The sequence below is a fragment of the Spinacia oleracea genome, chromosome 4 (assembly GCF_020520425.1).
Source record: "Spinacia oleracea cultivar Varoflay chromosome 4, BTI_SOV_V1, whole genome shotgun sequence".
NCBI classification, from domain to species: Eukaryota; Viridiplantae; Streptophyta; class Magnoliopsida; order Caryophyllales; family Amaranthaceae; genus Spinacia; species Spinacia oleracea.
Genome location: NC_079490.1, coordinates 15,560,286 through 15,585,443, shown reverse-complemented (window position 1 = coordinate 15,585,443; position 25,158 = coordinate 15,560,286). Strand labels below are relative to the sequence as shown.

General features: G+C 33.0%; 3 protein-coding genes across 5 annotated transcripts; 1 reads left to right on the top strand and 2 right to left on the bottom strand.

The window, feature by feature from the left end:
• Nucleotides 1-2,140: 2,140 nt before the first annotated feature.
• On the bottom strand, nt 2,141-9,627 carry LOC130460094 (uncharacterized). 2 transcript variants are annotated; one of them, XM_056827752.1, is made up of 6 exons: nt 9,175-9,627; nt 6,520-6,678; nt 5,671-5,859; nt 5,214-5,323; nt 4,226-4,341; nt 2,141-2,888 (listed from the first exon to the last, which is right to left on the bottom strand). In XM_056827752.1, the coding sequence occupies exons 1-6, from the start codon at nt 9,382-9,384 to the stop codon at nt 2,542-2,544; spliced, it is 1,131 nt and encodes a 376-aa protein (XP_056683730.1). In that variant the 5' UTR covers nt 9,385-9,627; the 3' UTR covers nt 2,141-2,541. The 2 variants fall into 2 exon arrangements, with proteins under 2 accessions (XP_056683730.1, XP_056683731.1); XM_056827753.1 differs by lacking the exon at nt 2,141-2,888 and adding an exon at nt 2,904-3,775.
• A 6,257-nt stretch (nt 9,628-15,884) lies between these two features.
• On the top strand, nt 15,885-19,279 carry LOC130472559 (uncharacterized). Of its 2 annotated transcripts, XM_056843898.1 has the most exons (3): nt 15,885-16,002; nt 16,618-17,417; nt 18,046-19,279. In XM_056843898.1, exons 2-3 carry the CDS (start codon nt 16,795-16,797, stop codon nt 19,151-19,153), a joined length of 1,731 nt encoding a protein of 576 aa, XP_056699876.1. In that variant the 5' UTR covers nt 15,885-16,002; nt 16,618-16,794; the 3' UTR covers nt 19,154-19,279. The 2 variants fall into 2 exon arrangements, with proteins under 2 accessions (XP_056699876.1, XP_056699875.1); XM_056843897.1 differs by lacking the exon at nt 15,885-16,002 and having other exon boundaries at nt 16,024-17,417.
• Nucleotides 19,280-19,656: 377 nt separating this feature from the next.
• LOC110775913 (uncharacterized) lies at nt 19,657-24,323 on the bottom strand. The gene is made up of 6 exons (XM_021980511.2): nt 23,993-24,323; nt 22,239-22,424; nt 21,982-22,155; nt 21,363-21,469; nt 21,085-21,281; nt 19,657-20,537 (listed from the first exon to the last, which is right to left on the bottom strand). Exons 1-6 carry the CDS (start codon nt 24,134-24,136, stop codon nt 20,113-20,115), a joined length of 1,233 nt encoding a protein of 410 aa, XP_021836203.2. The 5' UTR covers nt 24,137-24,323; the 3' UTR covers nt 19,657-20,112.
• Between the last annotated feature and the right edge of the window lie 835 nt (nt 24,324-25,158).

The window sequence follows — 25,158 nt, the reverse complement described above, 5'->3', positions numbered from 1 at the left end:
ATCTTGGTGGAACTTACACCAACCATTAACAAAATGGGCATTTCTACTTTTCTTAACCTTACCAATTAAGCAATGTAATTGGCTTACTTCTCCCTAAATATGAGACTAGGAGAGTTGCATCCTCAAATGTGATCAATTGTAAACAAGCTCTTGTACATCCAAATTAAAGCTTTTCAAAGTCCGAAAAAAAATCATGGGGACCGAAGGCAGTTCTCCGTGCCCCGTACACATAGCTTACTGAATCAGTTGCGACAAGGATGGGAATGCATGCTACGAAATATAGGGTCGAGTCCGAATCAGTTGCGACACGGATGGGAATGCATGCTACGAAATATAGGGTCGAGTCTGATACATCAACCGTCTGTCTACTCAATATCCTTGTATTTCAACCATTTAACAAAATGGGCAATTTCTGAACTGGTTTCAATCAAGAGAGTAGCTCAAAGATTTTGGATACTATGCATATGAATATATGATAAAAGCTCAAGAATTCTCTAATACATCCGCAAAAGAGCAGCACACCAACATCAAATAGCCATATGTAAGTTTGGTTACGGAGTAAATTTTTTATTTTTTTTATATAATTGACGGGCGGAGAAATTTCATTAAAATAGAGTTTGTACCACATGCACAAATAAAAATTTCCCAAACAAGAACAGAACTAAAATATAAAAAAAAATCTTTTTTTTCTAAATAAGAACATATCTAAAATATAATAACAAATTATCTTTTCCAAATAACGAGCATACAAACGATTTACGAAAATAAGGCTCTTTTAAAACTTATTACCCATGCATTTTGCATCCAAATAAAACATATTTACCAAACTACTGTCCACGTAGGATCGGAGTGAGGTCTTTTTTTTTTTAAGACCAAAACTGCTACATGAGTTAGCGGTTATACAAGCAAAACTGCTATTTAAAACATGAGATAGCGAAGAATTCGTTTGATTAAATTAAACTAATAATTATATAATCGCTATCTCAGATAGCGATTTAGCTTGTATAACCGCTATTTGAGATAGCGGTTTTGGTCAAGAAATTTTTAAAAAATACCCGAAGTAACTCTATCCGATCCTACGTGGACGGCAAGACGGTAATATGGTAAATAAGTTTCATTCTGATGCAGGATGGGAAATAAGTTTTAAAACAAATGTGTTTTCGTAAATCGTGCTCTCTCCACTCTCTCTCTACAAAATATACTCACGAATTCATTCCTAAAAACAGCCAACATTGGTTGGTTCCTCAAGTGAGCTCTTCAATATCTTTTTAACCATTTGGTGGTCCATAACTAATTATCTTTTTAACCAAAGTTACTATCCACTTTCAAAGTTACTCTCCACTTTCCAACAAGAATTAAATCTTGGTGGGCAAAGAGCTACCTTGAAGTAGCTCTTCATGAAGAGCTATTCAAGAACCACTCAAGAGCCCCAATGTTAGCCAAGAGATAGTTTTTGTTGGAGAGTTACTTGGAGAGCTATTTAGAGAGCCCTCCAAGAGCTCCAATGTACATGCTCATAGGATTCATTCGGAATCAATGTCAGTTTCTATTTTTTGTTTTAGCAAATCATATGGTTTAGATAAAACCGTGAACTTACAAAATATGAAACATATAGTATTCATGTTCATTTTGAAAACGGACAACAAAATAATGGATTTTTTTTTCATTTTTTGGTTTTTAGTTTTGTAAAAAAGCAGAAAACGATGTAAAATAGATCCTAAATAAATAAATACTCCGTACTAAAGAACGGCTCTAAAATCATGGTATAAATAATACTCCGTATTTGTGACCATGAAATTAAAAAACTTAGATGTCAGAACATCTTTTGGTTGTGTCGAGTATCTCGTTACAAAAACGTTAGAGTTATCTAAAAAATAGAAATTGCTTCATATCCCAGATCGATCTAGATCATCGATCAAAGTACATTCATCATAGAAACAACACGATTTCCATCTTAAAATACACGCCAACAATAGAAAACCCCGGGACTCGACAGTCGACACCAACCCACAAACATAAAACCTCTTGAAAAGAAAGGGGAAATATTCACCGAAGAAAATCATCATGAACTACTGTAACATATTAGTATACTAGCAAAACAGTTTAGCTAATTGTGAGATAAAAGTCGCACCTCTTGTAAACAAAGAGATTTCATTAATGCATGAATAAAAATGATATATACATACCTACATACGGTCTTATTCTATTCTATAACTTTCTTATTCTATAGTTTGTATAGTATATCAATTGCCTGTTGGTTCAGTGGTGATAGAGGCTGAACTTGGTAGGGAGAACTCGTGTTCGATCCCCCCGTAACAACAATTGGGATAGGACTGAAACCTATCCACCCAGAAATCGCCACGAATTCGGATTACCCCTAAGGGTGAAGCGGGTGCTAACACACACACACACACAAAAAAAAAAAAAAAAAAAAAAAAAAAAAAAAGTTTGTATAGTATATGTATAAGTAGATCGAGCAGTATAACCAACCTATACATATCAAGCACGTAGTACGTACTCTAGTCTATAAACCCTCCATAATTATAGACAGTGAGGAACAAATCCAGCAATCATATCTTCCAGTAAGCCAGTTTTGTGTTGATTCCCAACACTAGTCTCAGACCTCAATGTCGCCGGATTCACATCTCCGGTGCCTTGGTTTGTGTTATCGAGGTCGTCTACAGGTAATGATATACCGGAAGCTGGTGACTCGTTACTTACCAATTGGCCCAAATTATCGTACAGTTCCGGTGTAATTGGGCCCAATGGATCATCAATATTGAATACATCAAATGGATCATCAAAATTGAATACATCCAATGAATCATCATATTTTTCAAGATAGTCTTCGATTCCAATATCATTCGGTGGATGCTCCTCTGTATCAGCTGCAAAATTAAATATAGCAAATTCAACAAGTGAAGCATATAAAATTATAAATAATAGTAATAATAAATAGATTAGACCTGATCGAAAGGCGGGGCCGGGTCGAGGGCATAAAAATCTGCCCATTATGTCGGGCCGGGCCAAACTTCAGGCCGTTTTTTGTGCCCAAAACCCGCTATTTCGGCCGGGCTTAATTTATAACTAAAATTGTTGTTTTACGTTGTCCAAAGCCCGCAAATTTTTTAAAAAGTTCGGGTCGGGTCGGGCCAAGTCTGCCCAAACCCCAAGTATTTTTCGGGCCGGGCCATCGTTGATCAGCTCTAAAATAGATATAGGGGTACGTACATTCATATTAGCAAATACTACCTCCGTTTTATTAAATTATTTACGCTTTTAAAAATGTGTTCAACAGTCAAAACTATGACCATAAATTATCACTATTATATCTATAAAAAATTATCATGAGATATCTTGTTAGATTCGTCTCGAAATGTATTTTAATAAAATATCAACTTTTTATATTTTGCTATACAAAATTGGATATATTGACGGTCAAACATTGTACTGGATTTCGCGCAAATAGTAAATGTAAATAACTTATTGAAAAGGAGGTAGTATATATGAATGAATGTATGATATAAAAACAAAGCCAAACGGAGGTAGTATATATGCATGAATATATGATATAAAAACTAAGTCTGCATAGTATTTTTTTTGTTTTGTTTTGGTGTTAGCACCCGGTTCATCCTTAGGGCTAATCTGGATTCGGGGCGAGTTCTGGGTGGATAGGTTTCAATCCCCGGTCAATTGTTGTTGCGGGGGATCGAACACGGGTTCTCCCTACCATGTTCAGCCCCAATCACCACTGAACCAACAAGCAATTGATAGTCTGCATAGTATTATAACAATGTTAAAAAGTATATTACTTGTAAAGTGGACATACTTGTAACGTGTTACAGATTAATAGGTGCAAAACTGGAGTTAGGTTTGATATATGCACTGATAGTTTAAAATTATTATTTGATCAAAAAATTAATGAAATGTTTAACTGACATATTTTTTCCTTAAATATAATGTATCATTGGTAAATCTTAAGCTTACTCATTTAATCCTCTAACATGTAAATTTGACCAACATATTAAATAAATATATTTTTCATTATTGATTATAATGATATACCAACTCGACTAAAATATTACCAAAATCATTCTTAACAAGTTATTATTCCTTGGTTATTATTTTTTCCATACATAACAATTTATAGATGGGAAAGGATAGAAAATGCCCCTAGCATTAATTAACAAATTAAAACATGTAATCGTATTAATTAAATATGTACCTTGATTGAGGGTTGGCAAGGGCAATTCGCGGAATTTTTTGACAGGATAAGCAGTCTTTAACTTAACATAATTCTTCTCCAATACACCTGCTTTGCATTTAACTACATGCACAGAACTGGAAACAAAAAGTAGCAAATTAATATATTTAGGGGAAATAATAATAATAATAATAATAATAATAATAATAATAATAATAATAATAATAACGAATAGTATCTCGGCTGCCCACTAATAATTTGTAGAATGTTTGACTTTGTTAACATTTGATAATAAGAGCGTGTTCGGCGGTAGCTTTTGAGGTAGCGGGTAGCGTTTTGACCGAGTCAAGACGCTACTTGTAAAATTTGTAAGTGTTTGGCGAGGTAGCGATTTAGGTAGCGGTTAGAGCAACTCCAATGGTTGGAAAATAGACCTGCTCACGAATAAAAAGAATATATGAGCAGGTAGCCCACCGTTGTTGCAATAATGACATCAGCAGCTACTAAAACATTGTAGCTATTTTGGGCAGGTAGCTCAAAAAATAAAAGGGGAAATATATGAATTAAATATTATAGGAGCTACAAGAGATTGTAGCCCACCAATGTGAAAGTTTATAGCTTAAATTAATTGCAGCTAGAAATATGATGTGGCTAATTTAGCTACATCACCTTGTAGCCCACCATTGGAGTTGCTCTTAGCGGTAGAGGTAGCGGTTGAGTAGCTTTTATCAAACGTTAAAATTAGTAGCGTTTAAGGTAGCGGGTAGCGTTTGACAAATTTATAATAAAGTTTTAAATAATATTTCACCTTTTATTTTATTTTATAATATCAACCGCTACTTTTACCGAACACTCATATCAGTTACCCGCTACCTTTGACAGCTAACCGTTACCCGCTACTATTGACCGGTACCCGCTACTCCAACCGTTACCCGCTACTGAACCGCTACCCGCTACTTTTGCCGAACAGGGTAATAATAATAATAATAATAATAAATTTTATACATACGAGGCTTGAGAAGCTTGGTTGTCGGTAAAATCTTCAGTTGTTGCTTGCCATTTTGTGTGCTTCCTAGGTTGTGGATCAACTTCAAAGAAGAACGAGGGACTTCCCTTCATCTGCACATGGGAAATAAGTTTCTCACACTTACCTTTTCTGACCATTTTTTAATACTTGCAACAACATTAGTTTATTTTTCCATTACACCCCTAATTATTTATTGTGGGGTTTTCTCTTATTCTAACTTACTAGCAACAATTCTTTATTATTCCACTCTTCTAAAAACAATCAAAATATTCATATCAATTCTACATGCACATTAGTTTATTTATTCCATGTATTACTTCACAAACCTTTCTAAAAAGTAAAAACTACGAGCATACTTAAGTATTACGAGTATTCAGAAAAGAAGGGAGGCATTAACTAACTACAGAGTATATATTTGAAAAGTTAACTGGGTACGAACCTTTATACGAAGATATCCTGGACTGTTTTCAGGGACAAAAATATCCATATCTTGAATATTGGAGCTATCAAACTCAATTTTGGCCTTTCTCTTAGGCCCAATCCCGTCAAAAAGACATACTTCCCAAGCCATCTTTTTAGCCTTGAAGAAACACTTGACCACCAAATCTCCATCACGCATTGCGTTAAACTGTATGTATAGTATCATCACATATAGTAAGTGACATAGTTACATATTATCAACAATGGTTATTCTTAATTTTGTCATTTCAAGAAACTATACTTCTATAGACACTACAAGAATTTGTATCTTTAACGACAACCTAATTACGACGGGTTAAAAATCCCGTCGCAAAACGGGGCTAACAACCAAACGAAGACGGGAACAACCGTCGCAAATGTCTTTTACGACGGGATTTTTTCATTAACGATGACCCTCTTTTATAACGGCTCACGACAGAAAATTCCGTCATTAATCAACGATTATTGACCTTTAGCGACGGGATTTCCTATCGTTAATGGTACAATTTTTTGTAGTGAGATATCGTATCATTTTAACTTTTACACTATTCATATTGTGCATTCACCATATTTACTTACATAATTCGATAGATTAAGAGTCAAGTTATAAGTTAGATAGTGTAAAATCAACATGGTGCAATATTCAAGTAATGGAGAAATTATACAAAATCGATCAAATATCAATGTTAATTACCAAAAACCATTAAGTTATACCTAAGGCAAAGCAAGTCAAGTCATAAAACACTACTCAAAGATTAAATCGTACTACAGGATTTTGCAATAAAGAGCGTAAGATAATTGCAATAATAATCCGAATACTAGGACGTACCTTCCAAGAACCAATTTGAAGAGACAAAGCAGAGAAGTTAATAGCTTTGGAGTTATTTGCTGGTTGAGGGGTACCCATTATACTTATCAACCTCTCAGCCCCTCTTAGCTTTAGCTTTATCTTTGGAGGAGGTAAGAGCTCGAAAAGGAGACTTATAGCCTATCAACAAAATTCAAAATTCAAAATTATAATTATATAAATATATTCTTATCAGTCTGCTCAAAATAATAAATAAATAAATAAATAAGTAAAAATATATAAATTAAATAAAAATAAATAAATGGAACAAAATTTTGTCTCATACATACTGAACTAGGTTGTACATCATAAATTGTACTTCCTCCATTCTTATTTACATGACACAATTGAGTTTTTGGATACTATTCACACAAACTCATTTGACTTCCTTTTGTGATTTATACTTAAGAAAAATATAGTCGTGTGAGATCTTATTAGATTAATTCATCTCAACAAGTATTTTTTAAATACTAACTTTTTATAAATTTTTCATATCCATAATTGAATTTATTAAAGTTTGAAATCGTGCATTGGCAAACGTGCCTAAATAATTGTCTCATTCTAAAAAGAACAGAGGAAGTATTAAACTAGAGTCTCATGCAAAAGACACGTAATAAAAGGAGAGGGTAGACCTCGTCATTACGTGGGTCAGGTCATGAAAGGGTCAAAATGAAGCGGGTTGATATTGGACGGGTCAATACATATTGCCATATTGGGTTGCTTGGCATAGTAACCACTAACCACAATACGTTATAAATTGGATAAAACATGGTTTTACATTTACATCAAACAAATCAAATTATTATCAATCATTAAACTTAAGTAACGGTTTTTGTACTATAAAATGTATTACGTACATTTTTTGTGAGTTAATTAATTAAGTCGTAAAAATCAATTTAGAAAAACAAAGGATTAGTAATTTTGTTCGATGAGATATGGTAGTATTATGCATGGTACATAATTATCTACGTAGTACTATTATAATCGATCTAATTGTCACGTTATCTCAGTAGATCCGATATATAATTACATGAATTTACAAAAGATTTTGTACTAATAAATTCAATCAACTAATTAATCAAGTATTGAAGTGTAAGGGGATTCAACCAAAAACCACTAATACGGAGTACATAGTACGTAGTACTTTATAAAGTAAAAATTACGAAGATCCTAAAAAAGTATGAGGTATAAATGGTTGTGGGCTTGACCCGAACAAATGGAATACCGTTGCATAAAAAGTTACAAAGAGGGTATTGTTGTCATAAAAAATTAAAAAGAAGAGGGTATTAATCAACAAACAAGATTTGGTTGAAAAGTTTTGGTCTAAATCGATGAAAAAGATTTAGGGTTTCAAATTATTTAATAAAAAAATAAAGTCAACAAAAATAAATTAGGATAAGTTCAATAAAAAAATAAAAAAAATTGTGCAGACAATTTAACACGCGGATAAGTTTCAGGCAAATTTTTTTGTTTGGGATTTGTTACAGATAGTTTAACACACAAATAAGTTTCAGCCAATTTTTTTTGTTTAGGTTCTGTTAAAGACAGTTTAACACACAAATAAGTTTCAGGCAATTTTTTTTATTTAGGTTCTGTTACAGACAACTTAACACACAAATAAGTTTCAGGCAAATTTTTTTTGGTCTAAATCGATGAAAAAGATTTAGGATTTCAAATTATTTAATAAAAAAATAAATTCAACAAAAAAAATTAGGATAAGTTCAATCAAAAAAAATTGTGCAGACAATTTAACACGCGGATAAGTTTCAGGCAAACTTTTTTGTTTGGGTTTTGTTACAGACAGTTTAACACACAAATAAGTTCCAGGCAATTTTTTTGGTTTAGGTTCTGTTACAGACAGTTTAACACACAAATAAGTTAGACAGTTTAACACACAAATAAGTTTCAGTTTAACACACAAATAAGTTTCAGGCAAATTTTTTTGTTTAGGTTCTGTTACAGACAGTTTAACACACAAATAAGTTTCAGGCAAATTTTTTTGTTTAGTTTAACACACAAATAAGTTTCAGGCAAAATATTTTTGTTTAGGTTTTGTTACAGACAGTTTAACCCACAAATAAGTTTCAGGCAAATTTTTTTGTTTAGGTTCTGTTACAGACAGTTTAACACACAAATAAGTTTCAGCCAAATTTTTTGTTTAGGTTTTGTAAAGTTTTTGTTTAGGTTTTGTTAAAGACATTTAAATTAACACACAAATTTAAATAAGTTTCAACCAAATTTTTTGTTTTAAGTTTTTGACAGAAAGTTTAATCCACAAATAAGTTTTAGGCAAAAATAAAGTGAAGAGAAAATAAAATATAAGGAAAATAAGTTTAAAAACTTTCATATACATTAATTTCAGTCAAAAATCAGGTGAACAAACTGCAAAACAATAATCAATCGAAACTCGAACAATTAAACTAATTACCTTTTACGTACTTAAAAAGTTAAAATGTCGCAACTCAACCATGATAAATAACTCCAATACATCAAAATTACCCTAAAATTCCTTAATTAATTTAAACATGCATGAGTAGTTCTCTTTTATTCATCAAAATTACAAAGAATATCAAGAACTTCAAAGAGAAAAAATCACGCGTTATAAATTTCCATAAAATCGTAATTCATGGTACATACCTGAGATATTGTTGCAGTAGTTTTAAGTCTTTTAGCAGCAGGAGGAGCAGTAACATTATCATTGTTTAACTCGGAATTAGTATCCGAATCGCTTGCATGACCACCACCGCCACCACCGCCGCCGCCGCCGCCGCTATTGTTGTCTCTTTCATGACCTTCAAAACTTGACAAAACAGGATCACAACCACCGTCACTATACCCCATAATCATTCTCCTCGATTTTCTTTGTTTTAAAGATTCGGTTACGATCAGTTTATCGGGAAAGTGTTGTAGTTAATTTGATCGGAAAACATTATACGATTGCCTGCATTATATCATACGAAGGTCGACTGGGTTTTTTTTCTTTTTTCTCTGGGTTTCCCGGGAAGAGAGAGAATCCAGGGAAGAGAGAGAGAATCTAGGGAAGAGAGAGAAGGATTTAACGGATCATACGCGGGCGTACGGGGAGGTTGAAGTTTGTTAAGAGTGTGGTTAATTGAGTAATTTCAAGTAACCCTAGTTTTATTTATTCTACGTTGACTTAGCCCTCTTAAGTGGATCTAATCTATTTCCTATTGGAGGATTATTAGTCCCTATCCGCGAAATACACTCTATGATTTGTTTAGTTTTAAGATACTTATTCGAATTTACTCTATATGGACTTATTTTGTATCGGTAATTTTTGTGTAATCCAGTCTTATTGAAAAGACCGTATTGATTGCTTAAATAATTGATTCCATTATTTAACTATTCGATTTCATGCTTAATTAATTAGTTTTAAGTTTAATTAATTAAGCATGAAATTGATTAAGCTTAATTAATTAATTAATTATTTAATTAAGTTGTTATATTAACTAATTGGTTTTATTGCTTAACTTATATGAGAAGGTTGTGTTTTGTGTAAGACAGTCTCATATAAAAGTTTGTAATTTTGTCCGGAGTTCGTTATTCTGGACCTTTTTAAAAAATGGTAATCAAAATAAATTAAAGTAAACCCTGTTTAGTTCACCTTATTTTAGGAACTTATTTATTTCAGATTAGAAAAATAAATTCATTGGTGAAAAGCTCTGGTGTTATCAACACCTGTTTATTTCACAGGTGATGATAACACCAGAGCTTTTCACCAATGTCTCAAGAAAAGGAAGCAGAAAAACACCATCTACTCATAATTTCTTTTCCAATGGAAAACTCTTAGGGAGTCTTAATGCTACTTCTATTTCTTTAATCCCTAAAACAAACTGTCTTGCCACTGTAATGGATTTTAGACCTATCTCATGTTGCCATGTCCTCTACAAATGTATCACAAAGCTGTTATGTACAAGACTCTAGTCAGTGCTCCCTGCTATCATTTTCAAGAATCAAGGAGCTTTTATAGGGGAATGAGAATTTTACACAATGTCCTGATTTGCCAAGATTTGGTAAGCATTACACACAGAAAGCTGGACAGAAGAGTTGTATGATCAAGATTTATATTAAAAAAGCTTATGACACAGTAGACTGGTGTTTTGTGGAGGAAATGCTTAAAGCTATGAACTTCCCTGAACACTTCATTAGACTCATCATAGTGTGTTTAACCTCTACAAAATACACCCTGTTCCTAAATGGAGGTACTCATGATTACTTCCCTGCTAAACGTGGCCTCAGATAGGGAGACCCTCTCTCTCCTCTCTTGTTTGTGATCTGCATGGAGTATCTCTCCAGAACTTTGTCATATGTTGGGACCTTACAGCAGTTTAAGTTTCATCCTAGATGTTCTAACATGGCCCTAAACTACCTCTGCTTTGTTGATGATGTCTTATTATTTTGCAAAGGTAATGTTCCATCTGTGTTTTGCTTAATTCAGGGGTTGAATCTCTTCTCTGAAACCTCAGGCCTACAGGCTAGTAAGGAGAAAACTGCTATTTATTGTGTAGGCATGCACGGGGAAGATGTGAAAAGAATTTCTTTAGCTTCTGGTTTCTCTATTGGCTCCTTACCCTTTAGATACCTTGGTGTTTCCATTAGCACTAAAAAGCTCAGTATAGTTGATTGTGAACAATTGTTGGAGAAGATTACTGCAAGAATTAGAATTTGGAAAACCAAGCACATTTCTTATGCAGGGAGACTGGTGTTCATCAATTCAGTGTTAATGAGTATTCATGTGTACTGGGGGCAGATTTTTCTACTCCCTAAAGCTGTGCTGAAAAAGATAAACTCAGTGTGCAGGCCCTTCCTCTGGTCAAGTGATGCAGATAGCAATAAAAATGGCTATATTAGTTGGGATAAGATGTGTGATACAAATAAAGCAGGTGGTTTGGGCCTAAGGAACATATTGCTATGGAATAAAGTAGCCATTGGTAAGCTAGTCTGGAACATTGCAAAGAAACAGAATTCTCTATGGGTGAAATGGGTGAGTGAAGTCTATGTAAAGCAAGAGAATTGGTGGAGTTTTGAAGCTCCAAAGCAAGATAGCTGGAGTTTCAAATGTATTTGTAAGGTCAAGCATGACTTGGTGCAGTCTCTCCAATGTGACACCTGGAATGTGAGTCAAAATTATTCCATTTCTAGGGTCTATCAGCTGCTGCACAATACTGGCACCCCTCAAAGCTGGTCTGGTACACTGTGGTCCAGAAGTAGTATTCCTAAACACAGGTTTGGTGTTGATACAAAGACTGCAAACCTGTTCAAGGCTGAAACACTTGGGTGTTCTTAATTGCCTCTGATGAGTGTGTTATTTGTGGAACTGCTTCAGAAACAGTGGATCGCATCTTTGGCTTCTGTGAGTGTGCTATCAGATGTTTCACAGGTATTATGAGTTGGATGCAACTTCCCTACAGAACAATTCAAATTGAAACTCTCTGTAAGTGGATTAGAGAAAGATGTAAAGCTTCAAAGTAGAAGAAGGGAGTTCTCATTGCTGTTGTTGCCGCCACAGTGTATTCAATCTGGAAAGTTCGAAATAAAGGCTTTTGGGATCACACAATTCATAGTGTAGATAAAACTGTAAAGTTTAAGTTCCTTGTTAAACATAGATGCAACAATACAAGGGAAGAAGTTCAGTAGGCTTGATAAGGAATGGTTTGATTCCTTATAGAGATTTTTTGGTAGGTTTTTGTTGTTTCTTCTCCCTAAGCTCTTTTGTTGGGTCCCTCCTAGAGGGTTCCTTCAGTTGAGATATCGTATGGGGTGCTTGTATTGGTTTTGGTCATGTGTTTATAATATATTTTACCTTTACCAAAAAAAAAAATTCATATCATATCAGATTAGAAAAAATAAGTTCAGATTAGATGATTATTATTGTTATGATTATTGTTTTTACTATAATAATAATTATTATATAGTTGTATTGAATACGTATGAACAGTTTACATAAAGTTGGATGAGAGTCTAAAAACAAGTTTCGCTCTTAATTACCTCCTTCTGATTGTGCAAAAACTCAATTTGCATATGAAAGATAAATGCACCACTCTTTTGTTAGAGTGAATAATAGAAAGAGACTTGATACGTGAATTAAATCGTGTCTAAAGCCACCGCCTTATCTAGTTCCCTGGACGTAGAGATAGCAAATGAGATGTACTTGTATCCGTTATCCTCAAATTAATTTGGACGCATATTTCCTTCTTTTTCTTCTCCACAACATTGTGCAAGACAACCCTAGCTAGGAGCCCAAGAACTCACATCCATACCAGCAAAGGAAGAGATGTCAGTCACATCCAAACACGCATCTTTACCTTGGAACCAATTATATAGTAAAAGGTCTGCATGTCTAAGATCCTTCCCAGCCTTCGAAGGGGAACCTATGGGAGCCTCCTTACACACCAAGATCACAACTTTGATGCAAATATCGTCAAGAATATCATGCACCAAATTATGCTTGAACTTCACACCCACTTCATTAGAGCAGTGGACATCCAAATGATCTCCCCATTGGTCCATCTTGGGAGCATTGCAACTCGAACATAAACTAACTTCAGAGAACATAGGTATCGTGATCCTTTAGCACAACACATAGCAGAATTGATAATGGTTCATCCTCAGCCCAAAGCCATCAATAGGGATGGTAAACAGAAAATCTTGTGCGTGCGGGGGGTAGATACAACTAATTAAGAACAACAACCTCCCTTGGGCTAAACATGTACCTAGCAACGAGGTTTTTCTCAATGACACCAAAGTAACACTCTATCAGGGTTTTCATTATTATTATTGTTGTTGTTACTGTTAATGTTACTATTACTATTACTATTGTTTTTTATTAATTGTTTTTGGAAAAAAACGTACTTTGAGATCGATGAATGTAACACGATCCTACATGAATATATTTTTATCTTAAATATAAATCAACAACAATAGTCAAATTAAGTAGAATATGTGAATAGTGTAAAAAGTCTAAATGCTGCAAATATTAAAAACGGAGAATGTAATATGTATCAAACAAACTCAAACCATTACAAAAAGTTAATCGAGATAGTATATAAGCTGTAATACTCCGTATTTTTGTTTAGTTATAAATCTAGTTATTATATTTATAAAGTATTTTAAAAGAGCTTTTAAATTAAAGTTGTAATTAAATATTTATTTAAATGTAGTTTGTTAATTTGAAATATTTATTATTTCTAATTGGAGGAGAAAGTATTTTTAAAATTTTTGATTGGGAGAACTAGTTAGGTTTTAGAAAATAAAAAGGATTTAAAAAAAAAGCTTGATCAAAATAAACTTTTTCTAATACTCCGTAATCAATTAATTTTTGCATTTAAATTTAATTCGCGTATAAATTAAAATTAGAAAATCGTTTTGTTAGAAAGGCAAAAAACATGAAAGAAACCATAAATAAATTCAGAGATTAGAAAAAAGAAGTTAAAAAGTAAAACAATTTTTATAAAGTTCATTAGTTGGGATATAATGCTGCCCCGCGCGAGTACTCCATAACCACTAAGCTGCAATGCATTTTATTGTTATCAGCATGATTTAACTATATACTTAATTTATTAAGTTTAATTTATTTCTTAATACATTTTTAAGTTCTTTTTAAAAAAAAAATGGGGTTCTCTTTGGACCCCTATAAAACCATACAGGTCCGCCCTGTCAAGGAGGAACAAAACGATTTGATAAATGTATAGTAGTAGTAAGATTGAGAAATGGTGGTAGCTGGGCTTTGGGTTCACATCATTGCTGCTCCAAATTTTATTTATGTTAGTTCTTACATTTTAGTATGGATCAATGAGTTTGAATAGCATTTCAAAGTGGTACTCAAAATAAATGATTAAAATCACGTGTATATACATCATATAACTATATGTCCTTATTCAAGTAATGTGTTCGGCTAATGTTGCATTAAGATTCACAACAAGGTGATTTGATTAGAATATATGTCCAATCTATTTAGTTCGGAATTCTGGTTTAAAAAATATATATATATATATATATATATATATATATATATATATATATATATATATATATATATATATATATATATATATATATATATATATATATATATATACATGCACGTCTAATGTAATCCTTATAAAAAAAATTATTTCGTATTGTCGATCTCTAAGTGCTTACAAAATTCACCCGTTACTTCATTTTATTTAAACACTACTTGCACAAACCTTTTAGCTAAAATAATAAACCGAAAAAATCAATAATAGATTATTACACAAACGAAAACAAATCGTTCTACTCAATCTCAAATGTAGCTAAAAGTTTATGATTTAAAAGTTTTTAACTTTACTAATGCCATGTGGATTTTTTAACCATATGAAGAACATTTGTATTATGACATGTGGATTTTCAACTCAAGGACCTAAACTTTTAACCCAAGAGACTAACCTTAAACCCAAGGGCGGACCTATATAGCCTTGGAGGGGTCCAAAGGGACCCCCATTATTTAATACAGTATATAATAAATTAACTTGTAATATAGATAATGAAATATACTTGTATCTTAGTGGTTGCTTGATTGCTATATTTCTTGGGATACCAAGGTTCGAGGCCTAGTGAGAGGACATTGAACATATTTTTTTCTTCTCACTTTTTTCCTTTTACTTTGGCCTTTAATCGATCATATAAATTCGTCATGTTTTTTTTCACCCTTTGTTGGTCGTTTTTTCTTCATCATTTTATTTTTATTTTTATATAATTAATGACTCATGATTTTGCTTTTATAAAAATACAAAATATTAGTTAAGTTGTGTTATTTTTTTCTTCAAAATAATTTTGTAATTGGCACAAGATATATAAGTAATTTATTTTATCCTCTATTTTTAATTTTGTAATTGGCACAGGATATATATATATATATATAGACTTATAGTTACATGTTTTTTTGAACTTTTAAGAGGCCTAATTATATAATAGCGTAATGCCCCATACATTAAAAATGATATTCCTTTTTTTTTTATTAGTGTCGTTTTGTACAATTTGTGCAGCGACAATTGTAATAAAAAATCTCATTCAAAGAATGAAAACTTGTCGTATACACTCTTTTTGTCCCATTTTATTTGAAATCGCGCCAAGTTAACCCAGTAATTTGGATTATGTGTTGAGTTTTATTTTTATGAAACCCAAAAATTAAAGTTCCTAAATCTTCCACATATTTTTTTATAGAGTTTATAATATTATAACTCCTTACCCAACTTTAACTCCCTAAAATGAGCAAATACGAGAAATTATAAAGCAAATTATTAATTTTTTGGACCCCATTTATAAATTCTTAGATCCGCCCCTGCTTAAACCCCAACTTTATACTTAACTGTAGGATTTAGGAACATCAGAGTTGAGCTTTACGGGAAAAAGAAAAAGAAAAAAAGTTGAGCTTTCTGAAGTTTCTGTTGGGTGAGTTCAAACTGCGCAATGTTGTAACCAGTAAGTACATTATTAACTCTTTTTATAGTCAAATTTTGTTTTCTTATCGAATTCATCAGTCTTGTTTGTTCTAAATACTTTAGAGAGTAGTAGATTAATTTATGAAAATCGCTTAGGAAATTAGAATTGGTTGTTGATACAATTCTAATTGAAATCGGTTTATGGGTGGGTTGTGGTTGTGGTTGTGTTTAAATTGAATATGGTTGTGTTTAAATTGAATTAATTTATGGGAATATAGATAGGAAATCTAATTGAACTCGGTTTCTTAGTCATAATTATATATATGTGGAATTGGGGTGGCTTATGTTAATTACTGTTTGGTAAACAAATTAGAAAAATAAAAATCAATTGGTGATGATGGAGGCAAGGATTGATAAACTGCGTCCTCCATCGCTTGGGGAAACACCTTGGTTTTTGTATACGCATGGGTTTTGTAAACGTAGACAATTTCAGACATTCTACTCGATCTCACACTCACACTCACCTGAATCTTACATCAAGAGTATCCCTGAATTACGGCGTAACATCATTCTGGGTTCGTCTAATGGGTGGTTAATTCTACGCAATAAATTCGAAAAGAAACTGATTTCAATCTTCAATCCTTCCACTTCCCAGTTCATCACCTTCCCGCCGTTAGCAATATCAAGTGAGGCAGAGCAATGGAATATCAAGTGCCTGCTGACATCATCATCCCCTGACTTAGATAACGATTGTTTGTTGTTCTTGGCATTCAATGATGATGGCTTTATCTTTTCCTACCGCACTGCACATCCTAATTCTTGTTGGTATACAATGATGCTTGAACTTGATGATGACCTTGATATTGATAGTGATAGTTCATGTTTTGACGTTTGTGATTTCTTTCTTCTCGATGGAGTTGTCTATTTTGTTGATGATTCAGGTAAATTCTACCAGGTGGATGTATTTTTCAGGGTAGATTATCATTCAGTCTTGTTTAAGCCCTTGCTAATTCCTGCTCTTGATCCTTCCATGCCAAATCAACCTGGGTTTGCTCAATATTTTGTTGAATCTGGTAACACTCTTTACCGTGTTTTAATACACGTAAACAGTTTACATGACATGGTAGCTATTCGAGTTTTCCAGCTCAATTTTGACTCCAAAACATGGAGTGAGATCAACTCTTTAGATGGTCGCGCTTTTTTCCTAGGATATTCTTCTTCCACCTGGTGCTGGGGAGATTCAGATTCAGATTCAGATTCAGATTCAGATTCAGATTCAGGTATCCAAGGGGATTGCATCTATTTTCATATGTGTCCTCAACCAGGAGTCATACAATCCTACTCGTACAACGTACACAAGCAATGTTTAATGGCTCTTCGTCCTTGCCCCAACTTAGTAAACCCTCACAGCTCTCTTGTTTGGGTCGTTCCACCATGTCTAAGGACAAAGACAAGGTTAGTACTTAGTACTACCATATCGTTTCATAAATCTACATACATTTTTCTGCATCTTATAATACTCCCTCTGTATTTATTTAAGGGATACACTTGTCTTTTCCGGACGTATTTATTTAAGAGATACACTTGCTATTTTTAGTAACTTATCAACCCCACCATCTAATTAAATAATATATCTACACCCCACCCCCACACCCTACTCCCTAAAATGACATGGTCTCTACTTGTTTTTCTTATTAAAATATCTATTCAACCCCACTTCTTAAATAAATACGGAGAGAGTATAAGTTTCAAAATAATATTTACACTTTCCGTTTTTAGTCAGTTTCATAATGTTCGTTACACTTTGCTTTATTCTATTTTTGGACATGAATATTTACTATTACCTTACCTTTATTACCCCACACTCTTTTCTACTTTTGTATTGATATTTGTGCAAATAGTATCAATCTTTATGAAACGAAACGAAGGTGGTAGTTGTTTTGTTTTGTTGTGCTTTCTTGTTTACTTGGATTTGGTGCGACTTCTTTTGGTGTGTTTGTTCTTTGATTATCAATACAAGTAAAAAGAAAAAAAAACAAGTTAGTGTATATGCTGATACTCAGTCTTTTCTTTTTTTTCTCAGGTCATCATCGAAAATAGATTTCCAGAGTCAAGGGGCTAAGCCGATTATTAACCAGCTCGAGTTGTCAGTAACACAAGAAAGCATGTTGAATAAGCTTCCCCTACATATGGTAGAACATATATCAAACTATATGCATTTGTTCGAGTATTGGAACTTCCGCGCTAGTTGCAAAACACTTCGATCACTATGCCCTGCACCTCAATGTAGAACTAACAACATATTCCCATTGTTCATGTTCCTTACCAACAACAGTGAGTTTATATCATGTGAGTTGATTGATCCATGCCGGGATGATTCACGTTCCAGCATCCTCCAATTGTCACCCAACGATCTCTTTACCTTACACTTCTCCAAGAATGGCTGGTTACTCTTGTTGGTTGGTGAAAAGTCGTTGCAATATCTCAATCTTTACACAGGGGTTAAAGGGGAATTTCCACGTTTTAACAACGAAGAGGATCGTGTAGAGTTTAGGAGCATTGCATTCTCATCTTCTCCAACTTGCCCAGATTGTTTGACTGTTGGAATTGTTAATACTCGTGATGAAGATGACAATCAGCTCATCTTATACTACCTTGAATCTAGGAACAGAACATGGGTTCGTTGTGGTTTTGAAAATACCTACTTTCCTGCTGGTACTAGTAGTCCCGTCTTTCTTAGAGGAGCTTTTTATTACTTAGATATGCGTGGATATCTTGGAGAATTTCGATTGGTTGACGGAAATCCAAGTTGGCAAAATTACGGCAAGCCAAAAACTCTTCGAAAATTCTTTTCCTTTAATTTGATTGAGTGCACAGGAGAACTATACGCTGTATTCATTGAGAAGACAGGAAAGTGGGTTCAAGTCTTTAGATTTGACCTTGTCATCAAGAGTTGGGTTGAAATTACATGTTTGGAAAACCACGTTTTCTTTATTAGCCGGGTATCATCGGTTTCTGTATCGAGTAAAGATCCTAAGCTGAGAAATAGAATCTACTTTCCAAGATTTCGAGGAAAGAATAAAATGGTCTTCTATTCTCTAGATACAAGAAAGTTTCATGTTTCTAGGAGCTTGGATTGTATGGGGGATTTATTTGGTACATACAAACCATTTAAATGTTGTTGGGTATAGATGTACATAGAAAGCTTGTCAAGGCATCAATTGGAACTCATTTTCCTTCAAGTTTTACGCGTTTCCGCGTCTCATAATTTGTTACATACCTTCATTATAAATTGGAGTATATTCTTGGTTAGACTCTCTTCTATTTTATACATTTTCCTCTCTCCCGTTACTAGTTGTTGTAACTCGCCTGTTATTGCTTGCGGTCCCCCAAATTATCAAACTAGTTATGTAAATCGAAAGATAAATTAAATTTAATTATGTTATTCGGAAGGTAAATTAGATTTCAATTAAATTATCTAACTACGTCAGTGGTAGCTTTATAGCTTGTGTTCTACTAGTAAATGCATTGTGCATGTTTATTGTTCTGTTCTTGTTAATAAAATAAGTATGTGTTTGGCCAATCTTCTAAGAGAACTTGTAGGATCCAAAAGCTGAAACTTATCCACACGGCACTGCCATATCACTGTATTTTTTGAAGGAGTTTCTACTTCTTGAGAGAGTAAAAAGAACAATAGTAAGAATTTGAATAACATTTATTTTACGTGTAAATAGTTTAGTATAACTATTTTTTACTGGCTATTGTGAACCTTTTATCGTGATCAAGATTCAGCTGAAGGTGTTCCACGACGAAAGTCATACATGAGTCAGAGTGTAAAGAAAACGATCTTAATTTGTATTGAATATATTTCAACGTATACAGAATATATCTTACACTTCTGAAACACACTTGCCTAATCCAAAGTTTTTTTATCCTTAGCTTCACCAACCGTTACTCTCCTATGAGACCGCCATGGCTTCATACACTTACTTGACTGGTAGACCATCCCGGCCTATGCATGCCTAATAGTATATTAATTAGACATGAGACAGTGATATGTCATGTGATCTGAGAGTTAGTAAACCGTTATCACCAAAACATATACTTGGTATATGTTATATTATTTGTTAACTCTTCCGACTTAAATTCATCATAACCAATGTTGTCCTCCTGCATTGTTATAATAATGCTGACTCTGATCATATTCATGGCTCAATTGATACTGATCTGTACCGCCTGCTGCTTCATCGTAGTCATAACGTGTTTGATGAGACTCTCCCAAGTAGGGAAGACCAGTCCCGAATGCTTCCATCTGCGGCATGTAATCATGTGGTAGCGTGTAGCTTAATGGATGCAGTCCTACATCGTTGTTTATCAACGGAACATTATTTACATCCGGGTACACATACCCGCCTTGCTGATCATGTGTAGTACTCTCCTGGCTAACAGATGATGAAATCGCGAATTGTGTTTGGTTGTTGAGATAGTAAGGATGATGATCCTCATTGTTGGGGGAAAGTTCTTGCTGGTGAACTGGATAACTCGCGCTTTTAGAATGGCCCGAAAAATCCATAACTAAATTGATTCAGAGAGGGAAAAAAATAAGGAAGCAGTGAGCTAATTGTACTGAAACTCGAACAAAAACAAGATTAAGATGTTAAGTATTATCCCTGTTTTAAAATGATCTTTACATTTTCCGTTTTAGTCTGTTTCATAATGTTCTTTACATTTTGTTTTATATATTTCTGTCGTTCTTATTTATTTGACATAATTTTCTATTAGGATTTTATTTTAGTTTATATTATGCGAAAGTTTTGTAAGGTGAATTATCATTTGTTGTTTTAAGGGGCATTTTTGTCCTTTAACTTTGTTTTTTTGCCTTTTTTTTGAAGGAATTTTTTACCTCTTCTTAATATATGTGCCAATATCATATGCATAAGAACGGAGAAAGTATTAATCTTTTGACATGAAAATTTACCATCTTAAATTTCTTACCCATAACAATTACAACTTTACACTCAATTTCTCTTACTTTATTAATTTTTTCTTACCTGTTTACACATTTATCTTACTTTATCCATATTTTTATTATATTCACCGAAACGGTGGTAGTAATACGTACTTGAAGGATGATTTGAAGGAAGCGCGGCAGAGAGATTTTCGAAACAAAGCTGGTTGGAGAAGTGAATTTCGTTGAAGTACATACTAGCTTGGTATGGGAAAGGTTGTTGGCTTATATACAGCAATCTAGAGTCAGCTTGTATGATTTTGGTGTAATGCTTCTCCAAGACTCCTTGGCCAAATATAAGCCTATGTTTCCTACAAGAAGGAAATTATAGTATATTAATTTTCTACTCCCTTCATCTCTGTTTGTTCTTTCTATTTAGTACTTGTAAATACCTTATCAAGGAAGCTTGATTTTTAGTGAAGTCTTCGGTTTGCTCCCAGTTGGTATGCTTTCTAGGCTGTGGGTTAACTTCATGGAAGAACAAGGGAGGTTTTTCCAACTAAAATTCAGGAAAAAATAATGTTAGTTAAAATTTGAAGTATACTTCCTCCGTTTTTTAAAGTTCTTTACGCTTTGGAATATGTGTTCAAAATATGAAAATTTTGTCCGTAAATTCTCACTATTATATACATCAAAACGTTACATGTAAGATCTTGTTAGATTGGTCTCGGTATGTATTTTCAGAATATCAACTTTTTATAATTTTTTCACATATGAAATTGGATAGATTAGTAGTTAAATATTGCATTGGAGTCCGTGCAAATAGCAACTGTAAAGAACTCTTTGAAACGGAGGTAGTATAATTTTAGAAAAATGAGAATAATAAAGATTGGATACATGCATGAATGAAGAAGGTGCTATAAGGTGTTGTAATATTGGTGAAGAAACAAAGAACATTCTAGTAGTAGTGTGGTGATGTAATAAATTGGAGAAACAAAACATTAGTAAGTATAAATAGAGAAGTGCACATGTGTTATTACCCAAGATATGGAAAATGATAAGGGAACTAACCATGATATCAAGAACTCCTGGACCATTAGCATGAAAAGTAGCTTTAATGGCTGAAATGTTAGACCATAGAAACTCAATCTTGTTCTTCAGGTTACCATTTAATACTTCCCAAACTAATTGCCGTTTTTTGAAGTAGCATTTGGCTATCAACTCACCTTCATGCCTAGATTCTCTCTGTTAGAGGAATAATTATTGAATATCAAATAATGTTACCATTACTAAGTTATACTCACGGAATCCCAAGAATTAAGAATTACCATCCAAGATCCGATTTTGAGTGACAAAGCAGGAAAGTTGGCAGCCTTGAGCTTTTCGGGTGAACCAGATAAGTTGGTATCATCTGTTATAGAAGCATTACTGAACAAACTCAATAATGATGGTGTCTTGGTCAATTTCAATCCAAGTTCACTCTCACCTCTTTTGACCTTCTCTATGTCAAGTTCCTACCAACATCATACAAACAAAATTCAGCTAAAATGACACAAGTACACGTAGTGATTAGAGGATATATGCTATTGAGTTTTGCGTTTACAAAGAATCCAATTAGATGTGATCTTGAAATCAAAATCATGAAATACACTTTATACGTTAAAATGTTAATTTAAAAAAATCTAAATCTAGAATGTACTATATAAAAATTTAGTAGTAAAGTGTGTAGAAAAATCTAGCTAAATGTCTAGAATTAGTTAAGAAAAATCTAGATAAATAAAAGTGTAGGAAAATCTAGAAACTAGGATACAACCACTATAAATATGTTGTATTTGCATAAGTTTAGATGTGATCTAATCAAGAGAGCTCCACAAAATATGAGGGTAGAAACAAGTGCTCTACCAAAGCAAATATTGTTGTATAATTCTTACTAATGTAATTAATGATAACAATGCAATTTCGTTATATTACCAGGTCCATCAAAACTTACGCGTGCATCCTCAAATTTCTATCATTATATACCATTGAATAATGAATGTGATTCCACAAGATCAACGATGGATATACTTCTTTATACATTTCAAAAAAAAATGTTAATGAGAATACAAAAATCGATAAAAAGGAAAAAGTATTTTCAAGCTTATTCACTCTAAACATAGTAGTAAATCCAAATAGAAAATCTCCTTTTTGTTTATTTTTTTCCATTTTTAATTTTAAGGAATTTATGTGTGCAGACGGGATCTTGAAATCAAAATCATGAAATACTCCACAAAATCAAAACTACGGAGTAGATATAATTCTTTATGCATAATCCTATTACTAAAAGATAATTTGATTTTATTATCGTATCGAATAAAGAGTACAAAAATCAATAAAGAGAATAAGTATTTTCAAGCTTATTCACTCTAAAAAAAGCAAAGATGTACCCGTGTGTACACAAACTTTATGAAAGAATACACACGAACTTTATGAAAGAGAACTAGAAAGGTATAAAATCTAACTTTACATAGTAGTAATAAATCCAAATAGAAGATCTTTGTTTTTTCCATTTTTTAATGCTCATACTTCCAGAAGCTTAGTGGTGAAACAAAAAGTTTTTTTGATAGGTCTCACGTTTGAATCTCGGTCCCCTATTTATAATTGACCCGTGTTGTTCACATCAAATAAAAAACAAATTATTAACGACAAAATTTCTCGTCTAAAAAAAATACTCGTCTAACCGGTTACTTATAAAAAAATATAACTATCTTTCGTAAAAGAACAATTACGACGGGATTGCCCGTCACGATTCACAAACCCGTCGTGAAAGGAATCGTGACTAAATATATGTTGGTTTAGGTTATGACGGGTCTAAATACCCGTTGTAGACTTCTTCACCTGAATTCTTCACATAAAAACATCGTGTAGTTCATGTAGTATGTAGTTAAGTATGCTTCAAAGATAAACTAAAAGCAATTCTTCACATAAAAACATCGTGTAGTTCATGTAGTATGTAGTTAAGTATGCTGATAAACTAAAAGCAATAATAAAGAAGAACGAGAAAGAACGAACGAATTCGTCATGAATATAATTATCGTAGTACCGTAAGATCGTTTTGAAGCTCAGAAGAAGCATTTCCATGAAAAGGAGCTTCATTGTAAACACTAGGAAAGGCTTCTCCGTTGTCGTTGTTAATATAGTATCTCTGGTAATAGTTTTCATAATCACCATTATTACTCCAACTCATTTTTTTTTCTCCTCTGTTTTTTTAATATTTTTTCTGGTTTTTTTCAGTAAAACAAGAAAAGATAGATTTTAGTGGATAGATTTTTGGGTCGAAAATGTAGAAGGGAATTCCCGGGAAAATACGAGGGAATATAGGGGAGAGAAAATAGGAGGAGTTTGGAAGCTAACGACAATTGTATTAATGCTGGGATAGGACTTCTTTGACTACGGTTGCTTCTTTTATAAACACATTAGCGGCGCACGTTTTTTCATTTTCATTTATATTTTTATGTTTCTTCATGAAAAAGAAAAAATGTAAAGGCTTTTCTGCGTTTTCTTGTAGTAGAAGGGAAAAATTTACCGAATACGGAGTAATTTTTAACAGGTCGGATAAGATAAGACTGTACTCTACGTACTATTCCACATTAGATTCTTTCAAAATAAGTTAAATGGTTAAGAAATATTACGCTTAATATACGTAAAGTCAAAACTTTCTTGTTATATGGTTCTCGGAAATTGATTATTCGACCCCAATTAATTTGTGTTCTTTACCATTTTTTAAAGGTTTTAAAGAGGCAAAATTAAATCGACAACTTTTGTGTAAGACCGCCTTACAGGAAAGACCACTTTGGTTTCTTAACTAATTTGTTCCATTTCTTAACTAATTGGTTACATTGCTTAATTAATTGATTCAATTGCTTAACTAATTAATTCCCTTGCTTAACTAATCGGTTTCAATGCTTAACTAATTAGTTCAAGTGCTTAACTAATTGGTTTCATTGCTTAACTTATATGACATCAAGGTGGTATTTTGTGTAAGACCGCCTTATAGAAAAGTTTGTAAAATTAAATTTACTCTTCATTTCTACAACTCGTATTGTTTTTTTTTCTATTATTCTTTCATTTTATAGTGCCTTAACTCCCTTCTTTGAATCATCTTCATGCTTCTTATCAAATAACAAAAAAGTAAAGTAATTAAATAAATAAAATAAAATTACTCTATTTTTTGTTCCTTTTAATTCGCACATTTCTAACCATTTATCT